This window comes from Epinephelus fuscoguttatus, linkage group LG19 (genome assembly GCF_011397635.1).
Source record: "Epinephelus fuscoguttatus linkage group LG19, E.fuscoguttatus.final_Chr_v1".
Classification (NCBI taxonomy): domain Eukaryota; kingdom Metazoa; phylum Chordata; class Actinopteri; order Perciformes; family Serranidae; genus Epinephelus; species Epinephelus fuscoguttatus.
The window spans coordinates 38,234,700-38,256,845 of NC_064770.1; the positions used below are offsets into that span (position 1 = coordinate 38,234,700).

At 42.6% G+C, this 22,146-nt stretch overlaps 1 protein-coding gene across 7 annotated transcripts in view; it reads left to right on the plus strand.

Moving 5' to 3' along the window:
* caskin1 (CASK interacting protein 1) overlaps positions 1-22,146 on the plus strand; it is a 176,018-nt gene that overhangs the window by 81,870 nt on the left and 72,002 nt on the right. For all 7 annotated transcript variants that reach the window (XM_049561026.1, XM_049561030.1, XM_049561029.1 and 4 more), the window contains exon 2: positions 4,663-4,714. In XM_049561026.1, the coding sequence (XP_049416983.1) occupies positions 4,663-4,714 (52 nt within the window). The remainder of the gene's footprint in view (positions 1-4,662; positions 4,715-22,146) is intronic.

Consider the following 22,146-nt stretch of genomic DNA (forward strand, 5'->3'; position numbering starts at 1 on the left):
TCCAGTCCTCTCTGGTCTAGCTAACATTTAGCCGTGTTACTTACTGATCCATTAGAAAGAAAGCTAGCTGGACATGGGTTTTGAAGCCTCTTTCCTTTTTGCTCTTCTTTGCCTCCTCACACAGAGGAGCTCCTTTTCTTTTGCTAGGCTGTTTTTCACTTGTTTCCAAACTTTGTCCGTCTGCCATTGTGCTCGTGACTCAACTATCTCATGCCCAACTCCTCATAAGGACCAGCTCTGATTGGCTGACCGACCAGTTTTGCAATACATGACGCGTTTCCTGCTGTAAAGCAGATTGTTTCCGCAAAATTTCGGCACCGGTGGCAGAAGCTTATTGCACAGCCACTAAGTAACCTATGTAAACGCTGATAGTCTGATTTTACTGTGGCCACTGCCCTGTGCAACCCACATTATTTTCATAATGACATATTTAGGAAAAGATGCTGTCTGTTGCCTCTTTCTTTTTTTTTTTGTACCATTTTCTGGCACTTTATAGACCAAACAACTTATTGATTAATCAAGAAAGTAACTGAGAGATCAGTCAGTGATGAAAATAATCATTAGTTGAAGCCCTCCCTGAGAACAGTGAAGGTATTGACTCTCCCTTGCACACACACACTGCACACAGGACTGTTTGAAGCTTCTTATTATGCTGGTTTGAACAAATAGACTCTGATCCTCCAGTTGTAATATTGCATGTTGCAGCAGATAAATATAAGTGCCACTGCTGGTTGTCCTACTTATGCAGTCGCTGTCTGAAAGAAACATCATTAAATAATTAATGAGCCATCATGTGTTAGTTATTACTGTGAGTTTAGACTCCATTTATTTCCATGTCGTCCACATGGCTCATTAAATGATGAGGACCTTTTGCCTGCGACCTGCAGCTGTAGCCTCAGTCTGTTAGCGCTGTATCACGTACGTGACCATCATGTGCATTCGATGATGTGTTGCTGCAGCAGTAATCCTGTCAGGACTACTATTGCAACTGCTCCTCGTAGCTAAGCAACCAGTCCAACACATTCAGGCACATTTCCTTGTTGTTAAAAAGGCATTTTGGGAAATGTAGGAATGATACAGACGAGGCAGCGTGAGTCAAAGTGCACCCACCGAAATAACTAAAGAGAAATCCAAGAATCACTCAGAGTGAAGTTTTCTCTCACAGAGGTCAAAGACACCATCAGAATAAACGAGGAAATTTTCGTCCTCTTCAGTGGGTGTGTCTATTTTCCTGTCACATCACAGGGCAACATATGACCAGGGGTCACGTCTGACGGTCTCATGACGTTATGGAATGAAAAGGTCATGGTTAACGGCTGCTGGACACATGGAGCTCTGCGAACAAAGACTAGTGTGTGTGCACACGTTATTTGGGAAGAAGCCAGTCATTGTACGGAGCTTATCGACGCTGCCGAAGATCTTTAAAGCTTCTGTTTGTTCCCTCCTTGTCTCTCTTCTCTCCTCGAACATTTCTCTGACCTCTGAACTTTACTTCCTGTTGACACAAAACTTCACCACACATTCGTATTAATGCATGTTAGTGGATGCATATCAGGTTCCAGTGTGTTCCACCCTCTCACAGCAAGAAGCACACAGACAGAGGATGTAGATAGTGGCTTTGAAAGCTCTCGATCTGTGTGTGTGTGTGTGTGTGTGTGTGTGTGTGAGTGAATCCCTGCATTTAGCGGCCAGAAATAGCCTGTTAGGAAATCAATGTTCCTCTGCCAGTGGCGCTGGGAGCTGTCTCCTCTACAATAGAGGGACTGTCCTGTTTCCTGCACCCTGGAGGGACTGTGTGTGTGTGTGTGTGTGTGTGTGTGTGTGTGTGTGTGTGTGTGTGTGTGTAGAAACAGAAAGCACAGACTCATCTTGGCTGTGCCTCGGTTCTGCATCATCAGCTGACATTAGACATAAAAACAAAGGGCAGAAAATAGAAGTAGATGAAGGTTGTGTTCTGACTTCCTCTACCTGTAAATAAGGCCTCGTTCAGACTGCCAGCCTGAATCTGTTTTTTTTTTTTTTTTTTTTTTGGCACATTCTGATTTTACCCAGATGGATTTTAAAAAGTCTGGACAGCAAATAAAAACTGGCAAAAAATTGAATTCCTCTTCAATTGAGATCCAAACCACATGTGGAAGTGGTTTAAAATGAACGATTCCGATTGGATTTCTACAGTCGCATCTGCTGACACTTTGCAGACACCTCTGAACACTCGTACCTGACAGTGCGATTGTTTGGAGGGGAAATGGTGGACCTTAGTTCCTCTAGAAGCTGTACACTGAGACACTGAGGCTTCGTTCAGACTGAAGACAAATCACATTTATATCTCCAGTCAGATCTTTGAGACAAACTGTCTGCACTGTTCTTTGCGTGTGATCGGATCAGATTTGTGTGTCCAGACATGGCGTTGGGTAACGTGCAAAAAATTCATGTCTTGGTATTTACAGGCTGACTGGCGATACACGATATGTCTCAGTATTTTCTATGAAATGTGCTGCATGTTTTCAGCTGCAAGTCAAAGCAAACCGTACTAATGAACCTTCATTAATATAGGCCTATATTTTATCTCCAAGTGCACGTCACACACTGAGCGAGCCGCCTGTTAATGACGCTGTGGGCTAATGGGCATGTAGCTTCTTCCATGTTTCAGATGATGCGACCAATGAAATCTTGCCGACTATTAGAGGGCAGCCGTACTTGAAAATATATTAATATTTCATACTTAAACAATTAAGGATAGACCGATACATCGGCCGGCCGATATATCGGGCCGATATGCGTGTGGGTTCGCGGATTTATTTTTCCCTGGCACTTTCTTTCATTTGAAAGTATGTGGTTAAGTTGAACAAAGATGTTGAATCCTACTGTGTACAGTAGTTGTTGTTTTATTTATGCTTCAGCTTAAATATTTGTTTATTTTATAAAGACATTACTGGAAGATTTAAGAGCACTGAACTCTTTTTTTATTTGAATGTATAATAATAATATTCTACCTGTTCTACCTCAACTTTCCATCTTGTTTTAGTATTTTTTACTGTTCAATAAATGTTTCTTATTTTAAACTTGAGACCTGTAATATTTGTTATCATTGTGTCTTTTTTTTATATAAATTGAGGGAGCAAAAGCAGTATCGGCCCCAAATATCGACTCAAGAAAATCGGCAGTCCATAATCGGTCATCGGCTAAGGGTGATGGAAAAAAATCAGTATTGGCATTGGCCCTAAAAAATCCATATCGGTCTATCCCTAGAAACAATATCACACTCGAGCTCGTGATCTTATACTCGTATATCGTCACGGCTGTGATTTGATCAAGACAATCACAGCCGTGACGATATACGAGTATAACATCGCGAGCTCGAGTGTGATATTGCTTTTATACAACAGTTCAACAGTTAAATAAGCGAGGCTGATTAAGACATGTTGAAAAATGAGGACAAAATAGATAATTTAAGCATTTTATTTGTCTTCCGCCAACAAAAATAGTTCCCTCAGGACTCCGCTGTCACCGTTGCGATGTAACGCAGACATGGTGCGCCAGGCACTTACTCTTTATACACATTTATCTGCATGTTCCCATTAATTGTGTAGCTGGTGAAATAAGTTTCTGGTGACTGCATGGTGGACTGTCACTTCACAGGCACAGCCGACTCTGCCTTCTGATCTGACAGTATGTTGCTCCATCGTTTCCTGCTCTCCATGGATGGCTTCCAGTAGCTTTTTAACAAGCTGTCAGACCTGCAAGACAAAAGGTATATTTAGGACCCGACTCCTAATTAGAAGACGAACTTTACACATAGCGTGCTGTGTTAAAACAACATCATGCCTGTGCCCACTCACTGTCATGATCTCCCTCGCTTCAAGACCCGCATTTGACTGCTTCTGTATGGCAGTCGCCCTGAGGCTGTGATTGGTGTAGATAGCTGTTGTCCCCGCCTCTTTACACATCTTCGGCAGCATCTGTGCGAGTGAGTTTATTCCCAGCGGAGCTTTAGTGTACCAGATATTGTCTGTGTGAGCTGCTGTCATCCTGGGCTTCAGATAAAGGGCATTTGCATCTGGTGGAAGTTTGTTTAAATACTTTTCCAGGGATGCAACGCTGATTGATTGTTGAATGCAATCAGCTGTGAGGCGGAGTGATACATACACAGTGAAATAACCGTGATGTTGTACTCCAATATCGTCACGGTTTTACTGTCTCTCGACCAATTAGATTGCAGGGCCGGAACTAACTGTTGTATGAATAGTCATTAAATCACCCAGTCCCAATATTTACAGTATAAACTAGGTGAACAGTTCGTATGGTTTTATTGAATTTTCTGTGGCTTGGTTTTGATTGTGAATTCTGCACAGTAGTGAGCATGCTCTGAGTGATGTGGTCTCACACTGAGAGACAGATATTATCTCCATGAGGGCCTGAACTCAAGGAAATATGACACAACATGACTCATAATAATGAGTCTTCTATTCTGGGCAAATGAGGAACAAATGCGTGAAAATTATTATTATTTTTGCTTGAAGATAAAAGAAATACCCCTCCAACAGAGTAGAATGATGCCGTCAACATTAGATAAAACACCTGTATTACTGTGTTACATACAAAAACATCGACTATCACTTACATGCTGCAAAATCTTAACGTTCCACTTTCTTTGTGTTTCAGAGCTCCTCGGTTCTGCAAAGAAAGTGAATGTCAACTTCCAGGATACAGACGGGTGAGTGACTCTCCCTTACTCCTTCCCTTCTGTCCTCATCTTCTCCTCTTCATCCACCCTCTCCTCCACTCCTCTCCTGGTCCCATTCATATAAAAGCTGTGTTATCATGATGCTTTTGTGTCTCTATAGTATTAAAAGCAGAGGGATTAGCCCAGATAACACTCAGGTAAAGTTGAGCATGGTGTGTTTATGTGTGTGTGTGTGTGTGTGTGTGTGTGTGTGTGATATAGAGTATTAATGTTATTAAAAGCCTTGCATGTGTGCAGTATTTGTCTACGTGACTGTGTGAGCAGCACTCGTTCGTGACTTACTGCTTCAAACAAACAAACATGAAATGGAGAACTGTGGCCACGTCCTCACAGTGTGGTGTTGCTGTGTGACTGAAGGTTTAAAGGCCCTGCAGGCAAACTGGAGAACAGGTTCACAACGTAAAATCAGATAATGTCCTTTAGGATGAAGTTTACTGCTGAAGAGAAACAAATAGGTGACAAAGACAGAATGAATGAGTGAGTGTGGCATTTTATGTTTCTGCAAACCACAGATATGTTACATTTTTACATTTCATACATATCAAATCAAAGTTTCTGACAGTGTGGTCAGAAACATGCACACCAGTAGCCTGCTGGAGGTCATGTTGTAGGGCTCTGGCAGTGCTCCTCCTGTTCCTCCTCACACAAAGGAGCAGATAGCGGTCCTGCTGCTGGGTTGATGCCCTTCCACGACCCTGTCCAGCTCTCCTCATGTAATGACCGGTCTCCTGGTATCTCCTCCATGCTCTTGAGACTGTGCTGGGAGACAACTTTCGTATGGATGTGCCATCTTGGAGGATTCTCAAGAAATTTTGGCACGTTTTGTACGTTATTATGCAGAGGATATGTTAAAACATAATGTTTCCTTATGGTCAGACAACATTATGGCTAACGTGTTGTTATGTTTAGGCACAAAAACAGGAAGGTAAGGATAGTGATTTGACCTAAAATACCCAGTATTGATGGTAAAATCCTGGCTAGAAATGCAGCAATGACTCACTAAAAAAACACCAGTTTTGTTGGTCTCAAGCTGTGGTCTGCAGCGCGGCAGGTGTCTCGCCAAGGTGACACAAATTGTCTGATCACACTGTGATTTTACTGACTCACTCTTTCCCTCAGACACACAGCTCTCATAGACTCACTTGCCGATTGGAAATTGAATAGCAAACATCAAGGTGCACTTCCTGATTGGGCTGTGCTCGCAGTTAGCCACTAAACTTTAATCAGTTAACTGCTGAGAATATTTCTGACCAGTTACACACGTCCACATCTGACTATATAATGATGAAAACTGTGTGTGTGTGTCTGTTCCATGTTTTTCTCCTCACTGACTTGGTCAATCCATGTGAAATTTGGCACAGTGGTAGAGGGTCATGGGAGGATGCCAATGAAGCAATATTACATCAATTGGCCAAAGGGAGGCGCTATAGCAACCCTTTGAAATGTCAAACTTTGAATGGGCATATCTCATGCCCCGTATGTCGTAGAGACATGAAACTTTGCACAGAGATGCCTCTCCTCATGAGGAACACATTTGCCTCAAGAACCCATAACTTCCGCTTATATAGATTTTCCACCATTTTGAATTTTTTGAAAAACACTTCAAATGGATCTCTTCCTAGGAAGTTTGAGCGATCTGCATGAAACTGGGTGAACATAATCTAGGGAGCAATATCTAAAGTTCCCTCTTGGCAAAAGTTGGAAAACTTCCTAAAACTGAGCTTCTATAAGGCAATGAATATTGCGGAGGGCGTGGCTCATCACATAAAGGTGTAGAACATCTCAAGGGTTTCACCCATCACCACGCAACTTTGTAGGCATATGACCACACATAATCTGAGGGGACCCCTCCATTATTGAGCCCATCAAACAAAATGGGGGCGCTAGAGAGCTCATTTCTTATCTAGGCCTAACCGCCATATGGATTTTTACTAAACTTGGTAGATATGTAGAACAGGACGCCTCAAGGTGACTGGAGAAATTTAACTCTAATTGGCAACTGGGTGGCGCTATAACAACAGAAAAATGCTTAAAAATTTTTGGTATGACTAAGTCATGGTATGGTATGCTGTACTCAATGGGTATGGACTAGTATAGGTTAATTTTACCACTCCTCAGTTTAAGGATAAGGAGAGAGCAACTGTGGACACCACATGTAAAACCATTCCCTTTGTGTCGGTTGTCTTGCTTTTGCCTCTCCATTGCACCTGTTGTCACTTTGATTTGCACCAAAGCAGCTGAAACTGATTCACAATCACTTGTGCTTCCTAAATGGACACATTGATATCCCTGAAGTTTCACTGACTTCCTGTTAGACTGTGACCATTGCATTTTTTTAACAGTGTAGCAGAGAGAAAGACTTCCTGATTGAGCTCACGCTGAGCTTCATTCGTGGAATATCTTTTGTGAATGGGATTTTGAGACGGTAGAAATAGCAGTTGCAAATTCATGTTGCTCTTTGTGAGTCTGCCTGAAAGTGTATCCTAAATTAAACGTGTCATTAAATACTTCTGGAGCACTGACGCTGTTCCAGCTGCTGGTGTCAGCCCTCACTTTCTCCATTCATTTGCAGTATGTGTTCATCCATGATACATGACGGTGCATCAGGAAGCAACACAAGGTAGAAATGCAAATTCCTGCAGCCATGAGTCACGACAGCTCCAGCCCTTGTGAGTAATTTTAGCGGAGCTGAAAGACTGCAAACTGTGCTGAATAAAGTGGTTTCTGTGAGGATAAAGATCAAAAGTAATCCTTTCAGCACCACTCTGTGTGAAACTGAACAGTGTAATCTAATTAGTGTGTTTACTGTTATTGCCTCTTCGGCCCTTAATTCTTCCCACAGTATTAAGTGCTCCGTATTGGCCGATGCTCACACGGCTGTGTATGAATAAGTCATAAATAAAGTGTATGATAGAAATGCACAGAGCAAGTTTGGTTTTGTTTCATAATGAGCACACACGGCTAATGAGTCTGCACAAGCATATTCATTTTAGATTCATTTACTCTTCTTGGCAGTCGCTCGGAGACTCGTAATGAACTCACTCTGAAAAAGAAAAAACTCTTAATTTGGATCTTTCACCGCAGACTTTCCTGGTCTGCTGTGTGTGTGTGTGTGCAGAAAACATCATTTCCTAAGTGGTGTCAATCAGCTGGAGTTAGCACGTCGTTAAAAACAGCAGGAATCCAACAAACTGTGGTCAGCGTTTTTATGTTATTAAGATAATTAGAGAGCAGCAGCAGAGCGGAGACGGTGAAATGTGGGAGAGAAATGAACAGAAATAGGGAGCTCGTCACATATAAGCTACACGTTTGGACGAACAGAAGTGTGTGTCACAAGAGACTGAAGATGTGACAACAACAAAGCACTTAGAGTGTGCCGAGGATAAAGATCCCTCTTTATAAACCCTGACAAGGAGATCCCCACTGAGACCTTAGAGTACATTACAAGAGAGCTCCACTGCAATTATATATGCACTGTGTGTGAGTGTGTTTGTGCAGGCAGAGAGGTTTATAAGACAGAGAGAGCTGGGAAATGTGCAAGATGAAAAAAAAAAGAATAAGAAAGGGAGAATGCTTCATACCAGCACAGCAGGGATAAACAGCATATACAGTATATGGTACAGTAAGGAAGCAGTGCAAATTTAGGATTCACATGCACCTAAAAATTTGGGGTGGATCTCACTGAAAGCCCAACACAGGGGCAATACAATGCAGCCACAAAGAAGAACACACGGCACTCAGTTTCTGAATAACAAATGTTACATGCACTCTGTAAGGTCACATTGCCTGTCACCTTAAGGAAACCTTGACAAATAATAATAATAATAATAAAAAAAACAGATCTGCAAATTTTCGTCTCCAATAACCACCACATCAGTCACCTACACCTTCATGTCCCTTAACTCAGTCCCTGATGGCATTTGATAAGTTGCTAAAAACCTTATCAACATTACGGACATCAACATCAGACCCAACTGTAACTTCAAACAGAGGTCATTTTTATTTAATATGATCAGCGATTTCCGAAGATACTAATTTTTGCTCCTTGCACTGCTGGCACGGCTTCAACCACGACCAGACTTTCCTGCAGATTTTCAAATGACTTTTACCTGACTGTCGATCAATTTTCAAATTGACCATCCAACCTAACTGTAAAGAAATATAAAAATTATATATTATGTTCAAGCAACATTGTGGTTAATGTGTTGTTTTAGCTTGAAATACCTGATTTTGATGGTAAAATCTGGAAATGCAGCAATGACTCACTGAAAAACTACCAGTTTTGTTTTTGCTGTCTTAAGCTGTGGTCTGAAGCTACGCTGTAGCCTACACCGTTGTGAGCATTTAACACACATTTAACATGTCTTAACAGAGACAGTTTCAAACACAAATCAGCTTCACTATAACTCGCAGCATTCACAGACAAACACAGATTTTCCCCACAAATACAACATGCTAACGTTACTAGCACAAGCCTATGGGATTTTACATTGTATAAATTAGCCTAGCAGCTAGCAGAGATTTCCTCTGCTCATATGAAGCCAGGATAAATCACACACAAGACTTAAGATGATTTTTTTGTGGAGGCTTTATTGTCTTCACAATTTATTGTTTCTTATCTGTGAAATTAAAGTAAATAGAAGCTTTGTTTCCACTGAGGGAAATGGTTCTGGGGAGGTGCACGTCATGGCTCTATGTGGATGCAGAACCTATGCTGTATTTACAGCATCGATTCAACACAGAAGTATGAATACCACATAAGGTGTGATTAGCATTAAATTTGTTCAAAAATCCTGATTGGGCTGTACTAGCAGGGTCAACAGTTAGCCACTAACCGTTGCCACTGCTAATAGCATCCTGACCTACTGTGGTGGGGCAACGTTACTGTGGAAACATGATGGCCACCCTCCAGTCCTCCCTGAGGTGGCCCTGGTGAATAAAAGGCTTCATGAGCTGTAAAACCTTTGTCTGTTATATAAGCACCACTAGTTGTGCTGACACTGCTAACGGTGCTAACAGAGCTAACTTTCTTACCAGAGTTAAAAATGCTAAATGGGTTTTGCAATTCAAAATAAGCTGTTTGCCTTTCACCTGCAGAGGGTGCCCATCAACTCCCACCAGACCCGGGTGGTGCAGAAAACTCAGGGACAAAATGAACCTGTAGACTGACATGCACAACCGGTCAAATATATTCTTGGTGATTAACCAGTTAACTATTTGCATCCCTACTACAGAACAATCAGGATTCTTCTTGGTCCTCCCAATCTATCACACCACGGTTTCCTTCAGAATGCAGTAAACGCATAGTACGTACAGCAGAGTGTCATCAGCATTGTATAATTAAAGTTGTTGGTTGGTTCCTGCGCTCAGTGACTCTTTGCCTTTAGGAGCTAATCAGGAAATTATGAGACATGAAAACACGGAAGTAGTCTTGAATAAAAGACAATTCTGTGCTCAGTGATTTCTGCCTTGAAGGTAATCATGATTATGAGATGCCTTTTAACAGCTGAGTCATCTTCACACTTACAAAATAGTTTCCTGGCGGTGTGGCCATGAGGTCTGAGACGTGAAAGATGCCTTTATTAAAATAGATTGTCACCTTGTTAGACGAAGGCTGAACACTGAACACTTGACGGCATTAACACACCTGCGGGGCATCTCTGCGCTGATGTCATGTTTGAGAGGGAACAGCCGAGATGTCGTCTCCGAACACAAAGAAAAACTCTTTCTTAGATGATGTGGAATCTGTGGAATTATCGTGTGTGTGTTTCATGGCCAAATAAAACCTGTACACGCACATGCAGAGTGACAGACGCTGATTAGCAAAGAATAGAGACACAACATGAGATATGAGCCAGGAGGATGAGGACATGTACTGTAAGCACACAGGTGCAGATGAGAGAGAAGACTAATGGATGTTGTCTTCTTTCCTTCCTGCCCGGTGTGTGATTGTCGGAGCGGGGTGTTTGGGGGAAGCATAGGAGGAATAAAAATCCCTCATTACTGAAAATGGGTCAAACTGTGTGTGTAAGAGTCTATATATATGTGTGTGTGTGTGTGTGTGTGTGACAGGTGAAGAGGACCCGTGTAGAGCTTGTTAAAGGGTGATCGTGCAGCAACAGAACAGCATGAAACGATTGTGTGTTGGTGCTAAAAATGGATCAAGCCAGGCGGAGGTACAGTATATACTTTGAGAGGAGCAGAGGACTTTGAGAGGATGGTGATAGGACGGGAGATAAATAAACAGAGGCAGCTGGTGAGAGGAATTGCAAAAGCGAGATATGAAACAGAGTTTTTGGTTTCTGAAATGATGATACATACGATGTGGGCTGAGAGGCAGTGGAGCAGTGATGTTTTGGTTAGTGGGGTTTACAGTGGCTTACACTGACCTCAAGGCTCCACAGCAATGCTCCTTCCTTTATGGTGCTTTCACGCCTAACCCGTTTGGTTTGGTTCACTCGAACTCAGGTTGGTTCCCCTCCTCAGTGAGGTTCGTTTGGGCAGGTGTGAACACAGCAATCACACTCAGGTGTGCACCAAAACAACCAGACTGAGACCTTCTTGAAGAGGTGGTCTCAGTCCGGTTCCAAAGGAACTCTGGTGCGGTTGGTTTGTGGTGAGAAGGTGTTCGACCTGGATGTGAAGCAACTGCAGTCACATGACACATTGTTTGGGTTAAACATGAGCATGTTACAGTCCTGGAGGATTATTAATGTGCACCTCCTCCTGTACTGCCTTAATATGCACATTCAGCACATCCAATGCATCAAAACATTGTTTTCTAGTTGGAGCCGCGTTTGCCTCGTTTTCAAACTGTATGCTTTGACTAAAATGAACAATGACAGCAATATAGTCCACGATGAGCAGCGCTAAAATCAACCTGCGTAGTTGTCCCTCCATTGTGACATTAGAAAGTGTCACATTTATCTTGCAAGTGTACTCTTCTTCAACGTTTGCTTTACTTCCTGGATTTTTCCCACATGGAAATTCTGACCAATCAAGAGCAGCTTTCTCACACAAGGCATTTGATCTGGTCCTCTTGTAAATGCTGCCGTGAGAACACGAACCAACTCTAGGCAATTATACAACTTTGGAACAACATGAGTCCCTGATTCAGACCAGAGGAGACCACTCTAGGGCTGACAGCAGCTTTAGCTTTAAGGCTCATTTATGTCTGTCATATCTGTTATATCTGTCCGTGCTCCGTATTTCGGCACGTTTCCATAAAGCTTACGGATACAGGCCAAACAGAGCAGTACCACCGGGAACCGTGGGGCCAGTGTTGCTGTCACTACCCGATACGTAGCTCTAGTGAGACACGAAGAAGAAATAACAATTCAATTTCTCTCATCGGCAGTACTAGAGAAAAGAATTCTCCGTCCTCCAGTCACGATGTATTTAACGGCCTCACCGACCACCGTCTCCTACAACGCTGCCTCTGTTTTTGTCTTTTATGCAAGAGGTACATTATCAATATCTCCTCCACAGTCGCCATGTTTGTTTTTGAGTTTGTTGTTGTCATACACTTTTGACGCTGGGCTGCCCCCTGGTGGATATATTGGTTAACATCCATGCCAACGTAAAGGGTGCATGGAAGTATGTGGGCAGTGACGGTAACATCGTTTGAAACGGACGTATACATTTTCGTACGTAAAAGGAGCATAAATGAGCCTTTAGTCTCTTACACAGATGCTGATGACGTCAGCACACTGGCTGACTCTGTCGTCTGTGGACACAGGAGAGCTGTAATAGAACTAGTGCTGGCTCCCAGCGGCAGTGATGTGATTGGATCCAAATCCGTGTACTTCTGGCTAAAAACACTATTCTTTACTGAAGCGTACTCTTAGATTAAATACTTACCTGCTGTATTCTACTGCCCGTACTTTTTAACTACACACTGTGCTGATTTATGCCTTTTATTATTCTACTTCTTACTGCTCTTAGATGCAATGTATTGAGCCTGTTTTTATTTTATGTTACTGTATTTTATTATCACTATCATTCTCAATTTCTATTTCCCTTTTTAGTTGACTGTTTTTATTGTTTTAAATTGTGTCTTGCTTTTAATGTCTCTGTAAAGCACTTTGAATTACCTTGTGTTGAATTGTGCTATACAAATAAACTTGCCTTGCCTTACAGCGACTCTGTCTAAAATTCCTTGCGCAGGAGAAGACAGATGTTTTGGTCTGTTTACCAAGATACGGTAAAAGTTCACGTGGTCTGGATATCCCCGCCCATTTCTATTACAAAACGAAAGACGAATGTCCCCAGACTCCCATTCCGAAGTAAGGGAGGCTGGTCGCGTGAGGCTGCCTTAGCTTGTGATTGCTTTGCAGCTGGATAGACACACAGCTAGCATCTTGTCTTTTAGGGTGCTTTCACACCTAACCAGTTCAGGTTGGTTTGTGCAGTTGGTACGGTTCATCTGGGCTGGTGTGAAAGGTGTCAATCAAACCTTTGTGCAGACCAAACAACCAGAGACACCTCGAAAAGGTGGGTCTCGGTCCACTTCCAAACAGACTTTGGTGCAGTTTGCAAAATGCAAATGCAAAAAAACACCAGCTTTTGGTGGCAATGAAGCCGCTGGAAACACAGCAACAGGTCTAGAACATTGATCTCCAGCTTGGGGGCCGTCTCACCTAAGTGCCTGTCTAGCTGCTTCCCCATTGTCAGTCTTTATGCTTTGCCAAACTAGCCAGCTGCTGCGGTAGCATCATATTTAGCATACAGATATGATAGTGGAATTAACTCTCTGCTAGAAAACAAAAATGTTGAACAACTAGAGATGTAAGGTTCTGAATGCTCTGCAGAATACCACACGGCATTTGTTGAGTTCTGCAACAACGAATAATTTGTCAAAACCTCATCTGTCCTCACTCTTCTGTTATTAGCAAAGAACAATGGAAAACACTGTATTGGAATTAGGCTTCTCAGTTTTAGCTGACTCTCACCACAGTGACAGACCTCAGCGCCGACAGATTAGATCAGCTGCAGCTAATTAATGCTAAGGTTACATGATCAGACATCTTTGAGGTGGAGTTATTTTAGCCTTCAGTTACTTGGAGTTATGAATAAGAAGATGTTTTTGTGAATGCAACAACCTTCTCACAAATTATCATCATGCATTTGTATTCTTGTTTTGAGCATCACAGACCACACATTAGCTGTCTCTGGTGTTGAGACTGATTTCTTTCCGTAACCTTAAAGGGAAATTTCGGTTTATTTCAACCTGTCTCCTATCGTCCTAAATTTGTTTCAAGTGACTAGTGACATAAAAATAATAGTTAGCATGTTAGCCGTTAGCCTAGATACAGCCGGGGCGCATAGTAGCGTCAGACCTGTTAAAATGTAAGTGAATGGGCAACCTTCAAGTGCAAAGTTAGTCCACTAAACAAGCTTTTTTTTTTTTCCACAAAGACCGCCTCATATCGTTAGGATAAATGTCAGAGAACATGTAGAAAACGACATATAAATGTGTTGTCTTACCTTACCGGTGTGCTGCCACGTTTGTTTACCATTTAGCTCTGCTTTCCAAAGCGCGGCCGAAATATATCTGGCGAGCTCTAGATAAAGCCCAGCTGGATACTACTCCAGGTGGAGGTGTCTCGTCCTCGGTCACATCCAGGCCTTGAAAATAAGGCTGCAACCGGTCCCATTCCTTGCAACAGAGGCATTCCTCTTCTGTGGGCACTGGGGCACAGCATTCACAGGTACACCACCAATCTCCAGAGCTGCGCAGCCTTGCAGCAACCATTCCTCCTCTCTCGTCCTCTACCTGTTGCGCCTCTCTCTCTCTCTCCTCCTCCGTTCTTCAATTTCACGAAGCTCTTCGTCAGTGTATTCTGGCTCAACTAAATAAGGGCGGCCATCAAACTCTGCAAAATCAAATTCCTCCTCCACAAAGTCAAAGTCTGGCAAAAAGTCAGCCATTATTCTATAAATCTTTCATAAAATGAATGAATGAACTTTTCAGGCTACTGTCCGGTTCTGCCTTCCAGCTGTTGCTGCTTGTTCTCGCGATATTTCGGCCGCACTTTGGAAAGCAGAGCTAAATGGTAAACAAACATGGCAGCACACCGGTAAGGTAAGACAACACGTTTACGTGTCGTTTTCTATATGTTCTCTGACATTTATCCTAACGATATGAGGCGGTCTTTGTGGTAAAAAAAAAAGCTTGTTTAGTGGACTAACTTTGCACTTGAAGGTTGCCCGTTCACTTACGTTTTAACAGGTCTGATGCTACTATGCGCCCCAGCTGTATTTAGGCTAATGGCTAACATGCTAACTGTTATTTTTCATCACTAGTCACTTGAAACAAATTTAGGACGATAGGAGACAGGTTGAAATAAACTGAAATTTCCCTTTAAGAACCAAGAAACCAAAGATGGCATGACGGATTGTGACATGATTTACTGCACTGCAAAGTCATTTTCTCACATGATCTCGATCTGGACAATCAGCTCTAATGTCTGGAGATTTTTGTTCACACATCAGGAGACTGTCTGACTGAAAAAGCAAAGTGTTTTGTTTATGAAGCTGAAGCTGTAATTTAGTCATAAACTTTGGTTGTGGTTCTTGAATTTGTCTGCCTTTTTTGGCACCAACAGAAGTTCCCAAAACTCATCATCTCTCCTCTTAGAAATTAGTAGGCGTCTTCGCGTAAATGACCCTTTTTCTTCACCCTCTGATGTTTTTATACTTCCGGTTTCTCTCCAGTGCCATGAGAGACACATCATCAACACGTCCACCTGCTTGCTGTGAATTCTCCGGACAGTCCATTCACACGTGGGCTCAATCGGACATTACACAGACTCTGCACTGGGGAGCTGGCAGGATAAAATCTGTTTAAAGTCCGGTCCAACTGGTTTGGTTATTTGCATTCTCACATACGGCTCCTCCAGGTAATGATGGGTTCTGGGTTGAGGTGCATGTGTAAAAGGGGCTCAAGATGAAACCCCCCCGCCAAGAAACGTGTACTTGGGGTAAACCTTCATACATGAACATACATACATGAGAGGGAAACTCAGGAGAGAAGAGGGTGAAGATGAAGGTTGGGATTAGTCTCAGGTACTGGAAGCAGCAGAGTGAAGGATGTAGAGTAAACAGGAGGAGAGGAGATGGGAGGAGGCATAATGGAAGAGACTGGAGAGGAAGTACAGGAGGATTAAAAAGGGATGAAGCTGTGGAGGGAAGCGTTTGAAGGCTGACGAGGGAGGAGAAGAGAGAGATCTGTGGGACGATGGACAGAGAGAGGGAGAGGAGGCGGATGTAGGAGAGGAGAAGAGGAGAGAAGAGGTATAAATATTGCATAGCAGGTTTTACTACTCGGCAAAAGCGAGGGCTTCCCTCCCCCTCCCCCATACATGCACCCCGCTGACACACTCTGAAGGCCTGCACACACACACACACACACACACACTCAGCTCAGTGCTGCATTGTGTAACGCTATCCCTATTTAACCCTGGAGGGGAAGGCGAGGGGAAGAAGACGCCTTCATCGCTGAGATGCAGAAGTGGGTGATGACACATGCGCAGTCGTCTGTGTGTTCAGTGTTTGTTATGATCAGATGGTTCAAAGTGCTGCAGTCAGATTTAGGGCTGCTGAAGATGCAGACATCTTTACTTTATGTTTTATTTTAAGCTTTGATCACAATCCAGACACTTTTGTTTTTTATGCCTCCTCACTGTGGCATTATGTTTTCGGGTTGTCTGTCTGCCCGATCCTTGTGAACTCAGTATCTCAAGAACCCCTCAAAGCTCAGACCTAGTTAAAGCTTAATATGAATGTGATATAATATTCTCTAAGAAAGCAGAGGACTCTCTTTTTAGGCCTAAACAAAAATGGCATGAACTGGGAGAAAAGGCCGGGAAACTCTTGGCTTGTCAGTTAAAGGACCGAGAAGCTTCTTATCATTTGCAGGAGTTAAAGATAAAACAGGCAAACTCGCCACCACCCACGAGGAGGTTAATCTAACCCTCTAAAGAATACTATGAAGAACTACACCCTGCAGATGGTCAGCCAGACAATGATAAAACCAAAGCTTTTCTTTTGAGCACCTGAATTTGTTAAAACTATCTAATGAAGTCTTGCAATGGCTGGACCGGCCGATAACAGCTGAGGAATTGCTGCACACAATCAAGTCATTATCTGGCCGCAAAGCTCCTAATGTAGACGGAATACTGTGTCAACTTTATAAAACGTGTGCTGAGCAACTCTCCCCTGAACTGCTTAAAACTTTTGACTCAGACATTAAGGAAGACGATTACATTAATTCTAAAAAAAAAGAAAAAAGGAAAAGACCCACAATAATATGGGAGTTATTGCCCTATCTCTGTGTGCAGTGATGGCAAATTGCTCACAAAACTTTGACAACCTCATAAAAACAATGACCCACCCAGACCAAGTGGGGTTTACCAAAGGTTGTAAGTTGTCGTCCCAGTGATCAGAACAGTTTTACCTCAACAGGTGGTGAGATGGAAAGACTTCTCTTGTAGGTTAACATCAGTGTTAGTATTACCTTTCCACCAGACTTGCACCGATTTTTTGGCTGATACTGATTTCCGATTTGCAGAGTGTTTGGACGGCCGATTCCGATTTCATTTTTTTTCAAACCACTTTACTGCACACAAGATATCGCAGTATTTTCTACCTTTGCTTTATCAGAACATTTTAACCAAGATACAAACAGCTTCTCAATAATCATCTCAAGCAAACAAAAACAGTGACACAGGTTAAGAAACATTTTCCTTTTTGCTCAAATATAACTTCAGCTACAGTATTAAAATAAATAAGTAAAAAAGGCATACATAAATAAAAACATTGATAAATAAAATAATAATTCTTGGTGTAGAGCATTTGTGGGTAATTTCTTGAGTAGACAAAAAGGTAAAAATATCTCCTGTGGAAAATTCACACAGGTCTTCAGGACCTTCAGGACATGCGCATCTTCGGCACGTGGACACGCCCCTCGTCAGTTTCAGGCGGCACAGTGCAGCAGTGAGAGCTCTGCAGTTGAGTTTAACACGGACAATTAACAACTTTCTCCTTCTCTCTTTTGATGTGTGTGCGTGAATGATTAAGGTGAGAAGCCGCCCATGTTTCACTTCCTCACATTGCCCAAGCTGTGAGTTGCACATGTGCACGGAAGGCAGTTAAAATGTTCTAATAAAGCAAAGATAGAAAATATTGCAATATCTTGTGCGCAGTGGTGGTTTGAAAAAAATGCAGGAAGTCATTCTTACCTGCGGCCATTAAACTGTACAACTCTTCCCTCTGATGATCGGACTCATTTGGCTATTTATAAAACAAAACAAACAATATAACTACTCATTCTCATTTCATTTATAACGCTACAACCATTTCATTGTATATTGTATATATTTCAGATTGTCTACTTTACTATTTTATTATTTATTTTTATTTTATTGTCTACTTTAATATTTTATTTTATTTTTTTATTTAATGTCTACTTTAATATTTTATTTTATTTTATTTTATTTTATTTTAATGTCTACTTTAATATTTTATTTCATTTATTTCATTGTCTATTTTAGTATTTTATTTATATCTTCATCTTTATCTCTTGTTTCCATTCATGCTGTATTTCTATTTCTACTTTGCACGGAGCATTGGAACAAAAACAATTTTCCCCGGGGATTAATAAAGTATTCTGAATCTGAATCTGAATGTGTGTCCTGTTGATGTTACACCATGTCAATCATGTGGCACGCCGGGAATTTGACCAGCGTTAAATTGGCATATTTTAGACTGACCGGCCGGTCGCAGGTCATGGCCGATCACGTGAAAACCGGCCCGATTCTGAGCACTGCCGATTAATCTGTGCAAGTCTACTTTCCCCCCTTGTGGCTCTAAACTGGGAGACCTCGGGTCGACCTCTTGAAGGTAACTCAGTTAGCTTTAGCCTGGCTCATTGCAGTTAACTAGATTTTACAGTCTGGCAACTCTGAGGTGAAGAATGGTCGCTAAACATCATGAAAATGTTGCATCAAACAGATGCTCAATTTCTCCTGTGCAGCAAACATAAAACATGGCCCTCTGTACATTGTGTAAACTGGAACCTGAGCTTATCGACACACTTTTTTGCCGACTGCTGTGACTCCCTAAGAGTCTGCATTTCACTGCCTGGTTATGATACTTTTGTACAAAAAACAAACGTCAATAGACTACATCACGTACACATGTGACCTGTCTTAAAGGGGAAGGCTTTGCTGGTACCATTAGTCATTGAAAATGAGAACTGGGTGAGTTTTCCCTTTGTATCAAGCACCAAAAAAGTTGTGGTATGATGTGTTTGAGTTCATTTGCCTTACTGAAATGAGACTATTACGCATGCGCACATTGCAGTAATGATTCTGAAACAAGAGAAGACAAGGGGAACAGAAGAAGAAGTGCAAGCAGAGAGCAGGAGGAGAGGAGGGAAAGAGCGATGGATGATCTGTAGTGAATAAAGTAGAGCAGGTCACTGTGGGAGTGCAGCGCTCTTCAGTATGCTGCTCCACACTCACAGACACACTCAGAGCAAGTGAGACTCCTATATTCAGAATTGTCCTCCAGTAGCCAGAGCTTGCTCACAAAATAATTCACACTCAGAGACTCTGTCGCTCACAAGCTGACACTCACACATGCCACTTGCCAGTGGCAAAGCTGGCACCATCTCCATGGTTACAGAAAACTTAGGGGCAAATTCACAAAATGTTTGGCAGCCGCTGTTAGCACCATGAAGTGCGCATCACTTGCATCAATCCTCCGTGCATCTGGCTGGCTCGCCACTGCTTTCTGCTCCTGCATCTCTCTTTAGGACGTCCACACATGTTGACGTGGGATGTCCTTGTGAACAATGTCCATGTTTTGGGTCCACACAACACCAGCTGGGAGCTTCTGGTGTCTGTGGCAGTGAGCGGCCAGTCTCAGTCTCCTTGATGCTGTTTTCCTGCTCACCCCAGGCTGCTCTCCATAGAGCTTCTTGATGGTGATGTGTTCGCCCTGGTTAGTGTTCAGCACTGCATGCAGCATTCTGGTGTAGCATCCATCCAGGGACTTCTGCAGAGTGGGCATTCACATCCGAATAGGAGAATTGTCTCTGTAGTTGAGGAGAAATAGTGAAAGATGTTGTGCTGATGATATTGTAGTGCAAACACGGCCATATGTTTTTTTACAGCTGAGCATCAGATTCAGCCGTTCATATGGCAAAGTATACAGCGGGATGCAAAAGTTTGGGCACACCTGGTCACAACTCATTTTACTGTGAATAGTTAAGTGAGTAGAAGACAAACTGATCTGCAAAAGGCATCAAGTTAAAGATTAAACATTTCAACATTTTAAGCACGATTACTGTCATTTTTTTGTTTCGTACAAGTTTAGAGTGATAAAAATTAAAGCAGCACCGTGCAAAAGTTTGGGCACCGCAAGACATCTGAGCTCTCAGACAACTTTTCCCAGGGTCTCAGACCTTAATGAGCTTGTTCACAGTCGTCGTTAGGAAAGGACAGGTGATGGTGATGAAGACTATAAGAAGATAGCAAAGTTTGTCATGTCAGTAAGAAATGGCAGTTAACACGAACTGTGGTGGTCAAGATTAAAACTTTCAGAGAGAGCTGCTCGTAGGATTGTTAGAAAGGCAAATCAAAACCGCTGTTTGACTGCGAAAGACCTGCAGGAAGATTTCTCAGACTCTGAAGTGGTGGTGCACTGTTCTACTGTGCAGACACACCTGGACAAATATGACCTTCCTGGAGGAGTCATCAGAAGAAAACATTTCCTGAGACCTCACCACAAAATTCAGCATCACAAGTTTGCACAAGTTGATTTCATCACCTCCTTATAAAACTGTCTGCGACCACGTTTGACAGCAAATATCCAGAGAGAAGAAGAGGAGTTGTAGCGAGGAGGAAGGAGACACATGTCACTGTTGATGTCAGTCAGATAGAAGGTGTGTGTGAGGACACAGAGCGGATTTAATGTGTATGTGTTTGCATGTCTGTGTCCTCAGGTTATGGGATGCTTTCACCTCCTTTTACCCTTTCACGTGTTTATCCATCAAGGCTGACATGTCAGTCCCATCGACTCAGCATACACCCTGTGGACACACACACACACGCACACACACACAGTATCCTTTACATAATATTAAACCTCTGCATATATATTAATCTCCCTCTGAGGTCCTAATCCTCTGCTATTAAAGCTATTTGTCATGCTAAGCTTTGCCATTATCACTGACCTGTGTGTGTGTGTGTGTGTGTGTGTGTGTGTGTGTGTGTGTGGTCCAAACACTGTCAGAACAGCAAATCTGGAGGGTGTCTGTCATTCAGAAAACGTTAAAATAAAGGATGATGTAATGAGCCAGAACACAAATGTAGAGTCAGCTCGTTCTCACTCCCAACTCGTCAAATACCGAGGCTTGGTTCATGGCCCTTGACGTCAGATACTCACACGCAGTATCTGAGCAACTGCTGAGCAAGAGCAAGAAAGTCTGCATAGGATGGGTGGGAGGTGAGGTGGGTGGGTCAAACACAGTCCAGACTTTCACCTGGGAGCAAACCAAAAGTCAACTGACCCTTCACTAAGTCCCGCCCCTCAAACGCAGACTGGCCATTTACGTCCATCAGTGGACTAGTCTCCTGCATGTTTCTGATATGAATGTAATGATTAAATGATATATTTTGGTGGTTTGAGTTGAAGGTGTGAGAAAGAATAGTATCAGTAACGTTGTTAACACTGAATTCAAATAAACACAAGAAGTTTGTGCTCTAAAAAAAAAAATAAATAAATAAATAAGTAAATAAATAAATAAATAAGAAGGGATCAGCACTCAGTGAATAACCTCCTAAGCCCTACGACAAACTATTATGGCAAGGCTTAACTATACAGACCAATGAGCAGTGATAACTAACATGTCTTTGGGGTCATCGGGTGGGAACCTCCTTTCACCGGTGTTTCGTCTAGTTGGTCCCACGACACCTCCAGGAGGCTAGACAGTGATCTCTGGCGTCCCAGAGACACTCCCCTAATGCCAGGTCTCACTGCTCCCCACACTAACCGAACAACCTCCTTTACCTTACCTATATTACCACAGAGGAGGTAGACCCAGGGAGGGAAGCCTTGTTAGGCTATCACACTCCCCCGCCGGGTTAGGCTGTACAGTCTACCTCCCAAGACGAGCCCTCACAACAATGACACCTCCAGGAGGCTAGACAGTGATCTCAGCCCAAACAGAACAGCACTGCCACCTTCAACCAAACCCAGGCTCCGTTTATCGAGCTCCAGGCAGAAGCAATGCTGATACTACCTTTACTAGCACATTCACCATACTCTATTTCACACGCTACATAGCATAACTACAATGTAAGCTAAAGTTAAAGGAGATAAATGAACTCACAGGA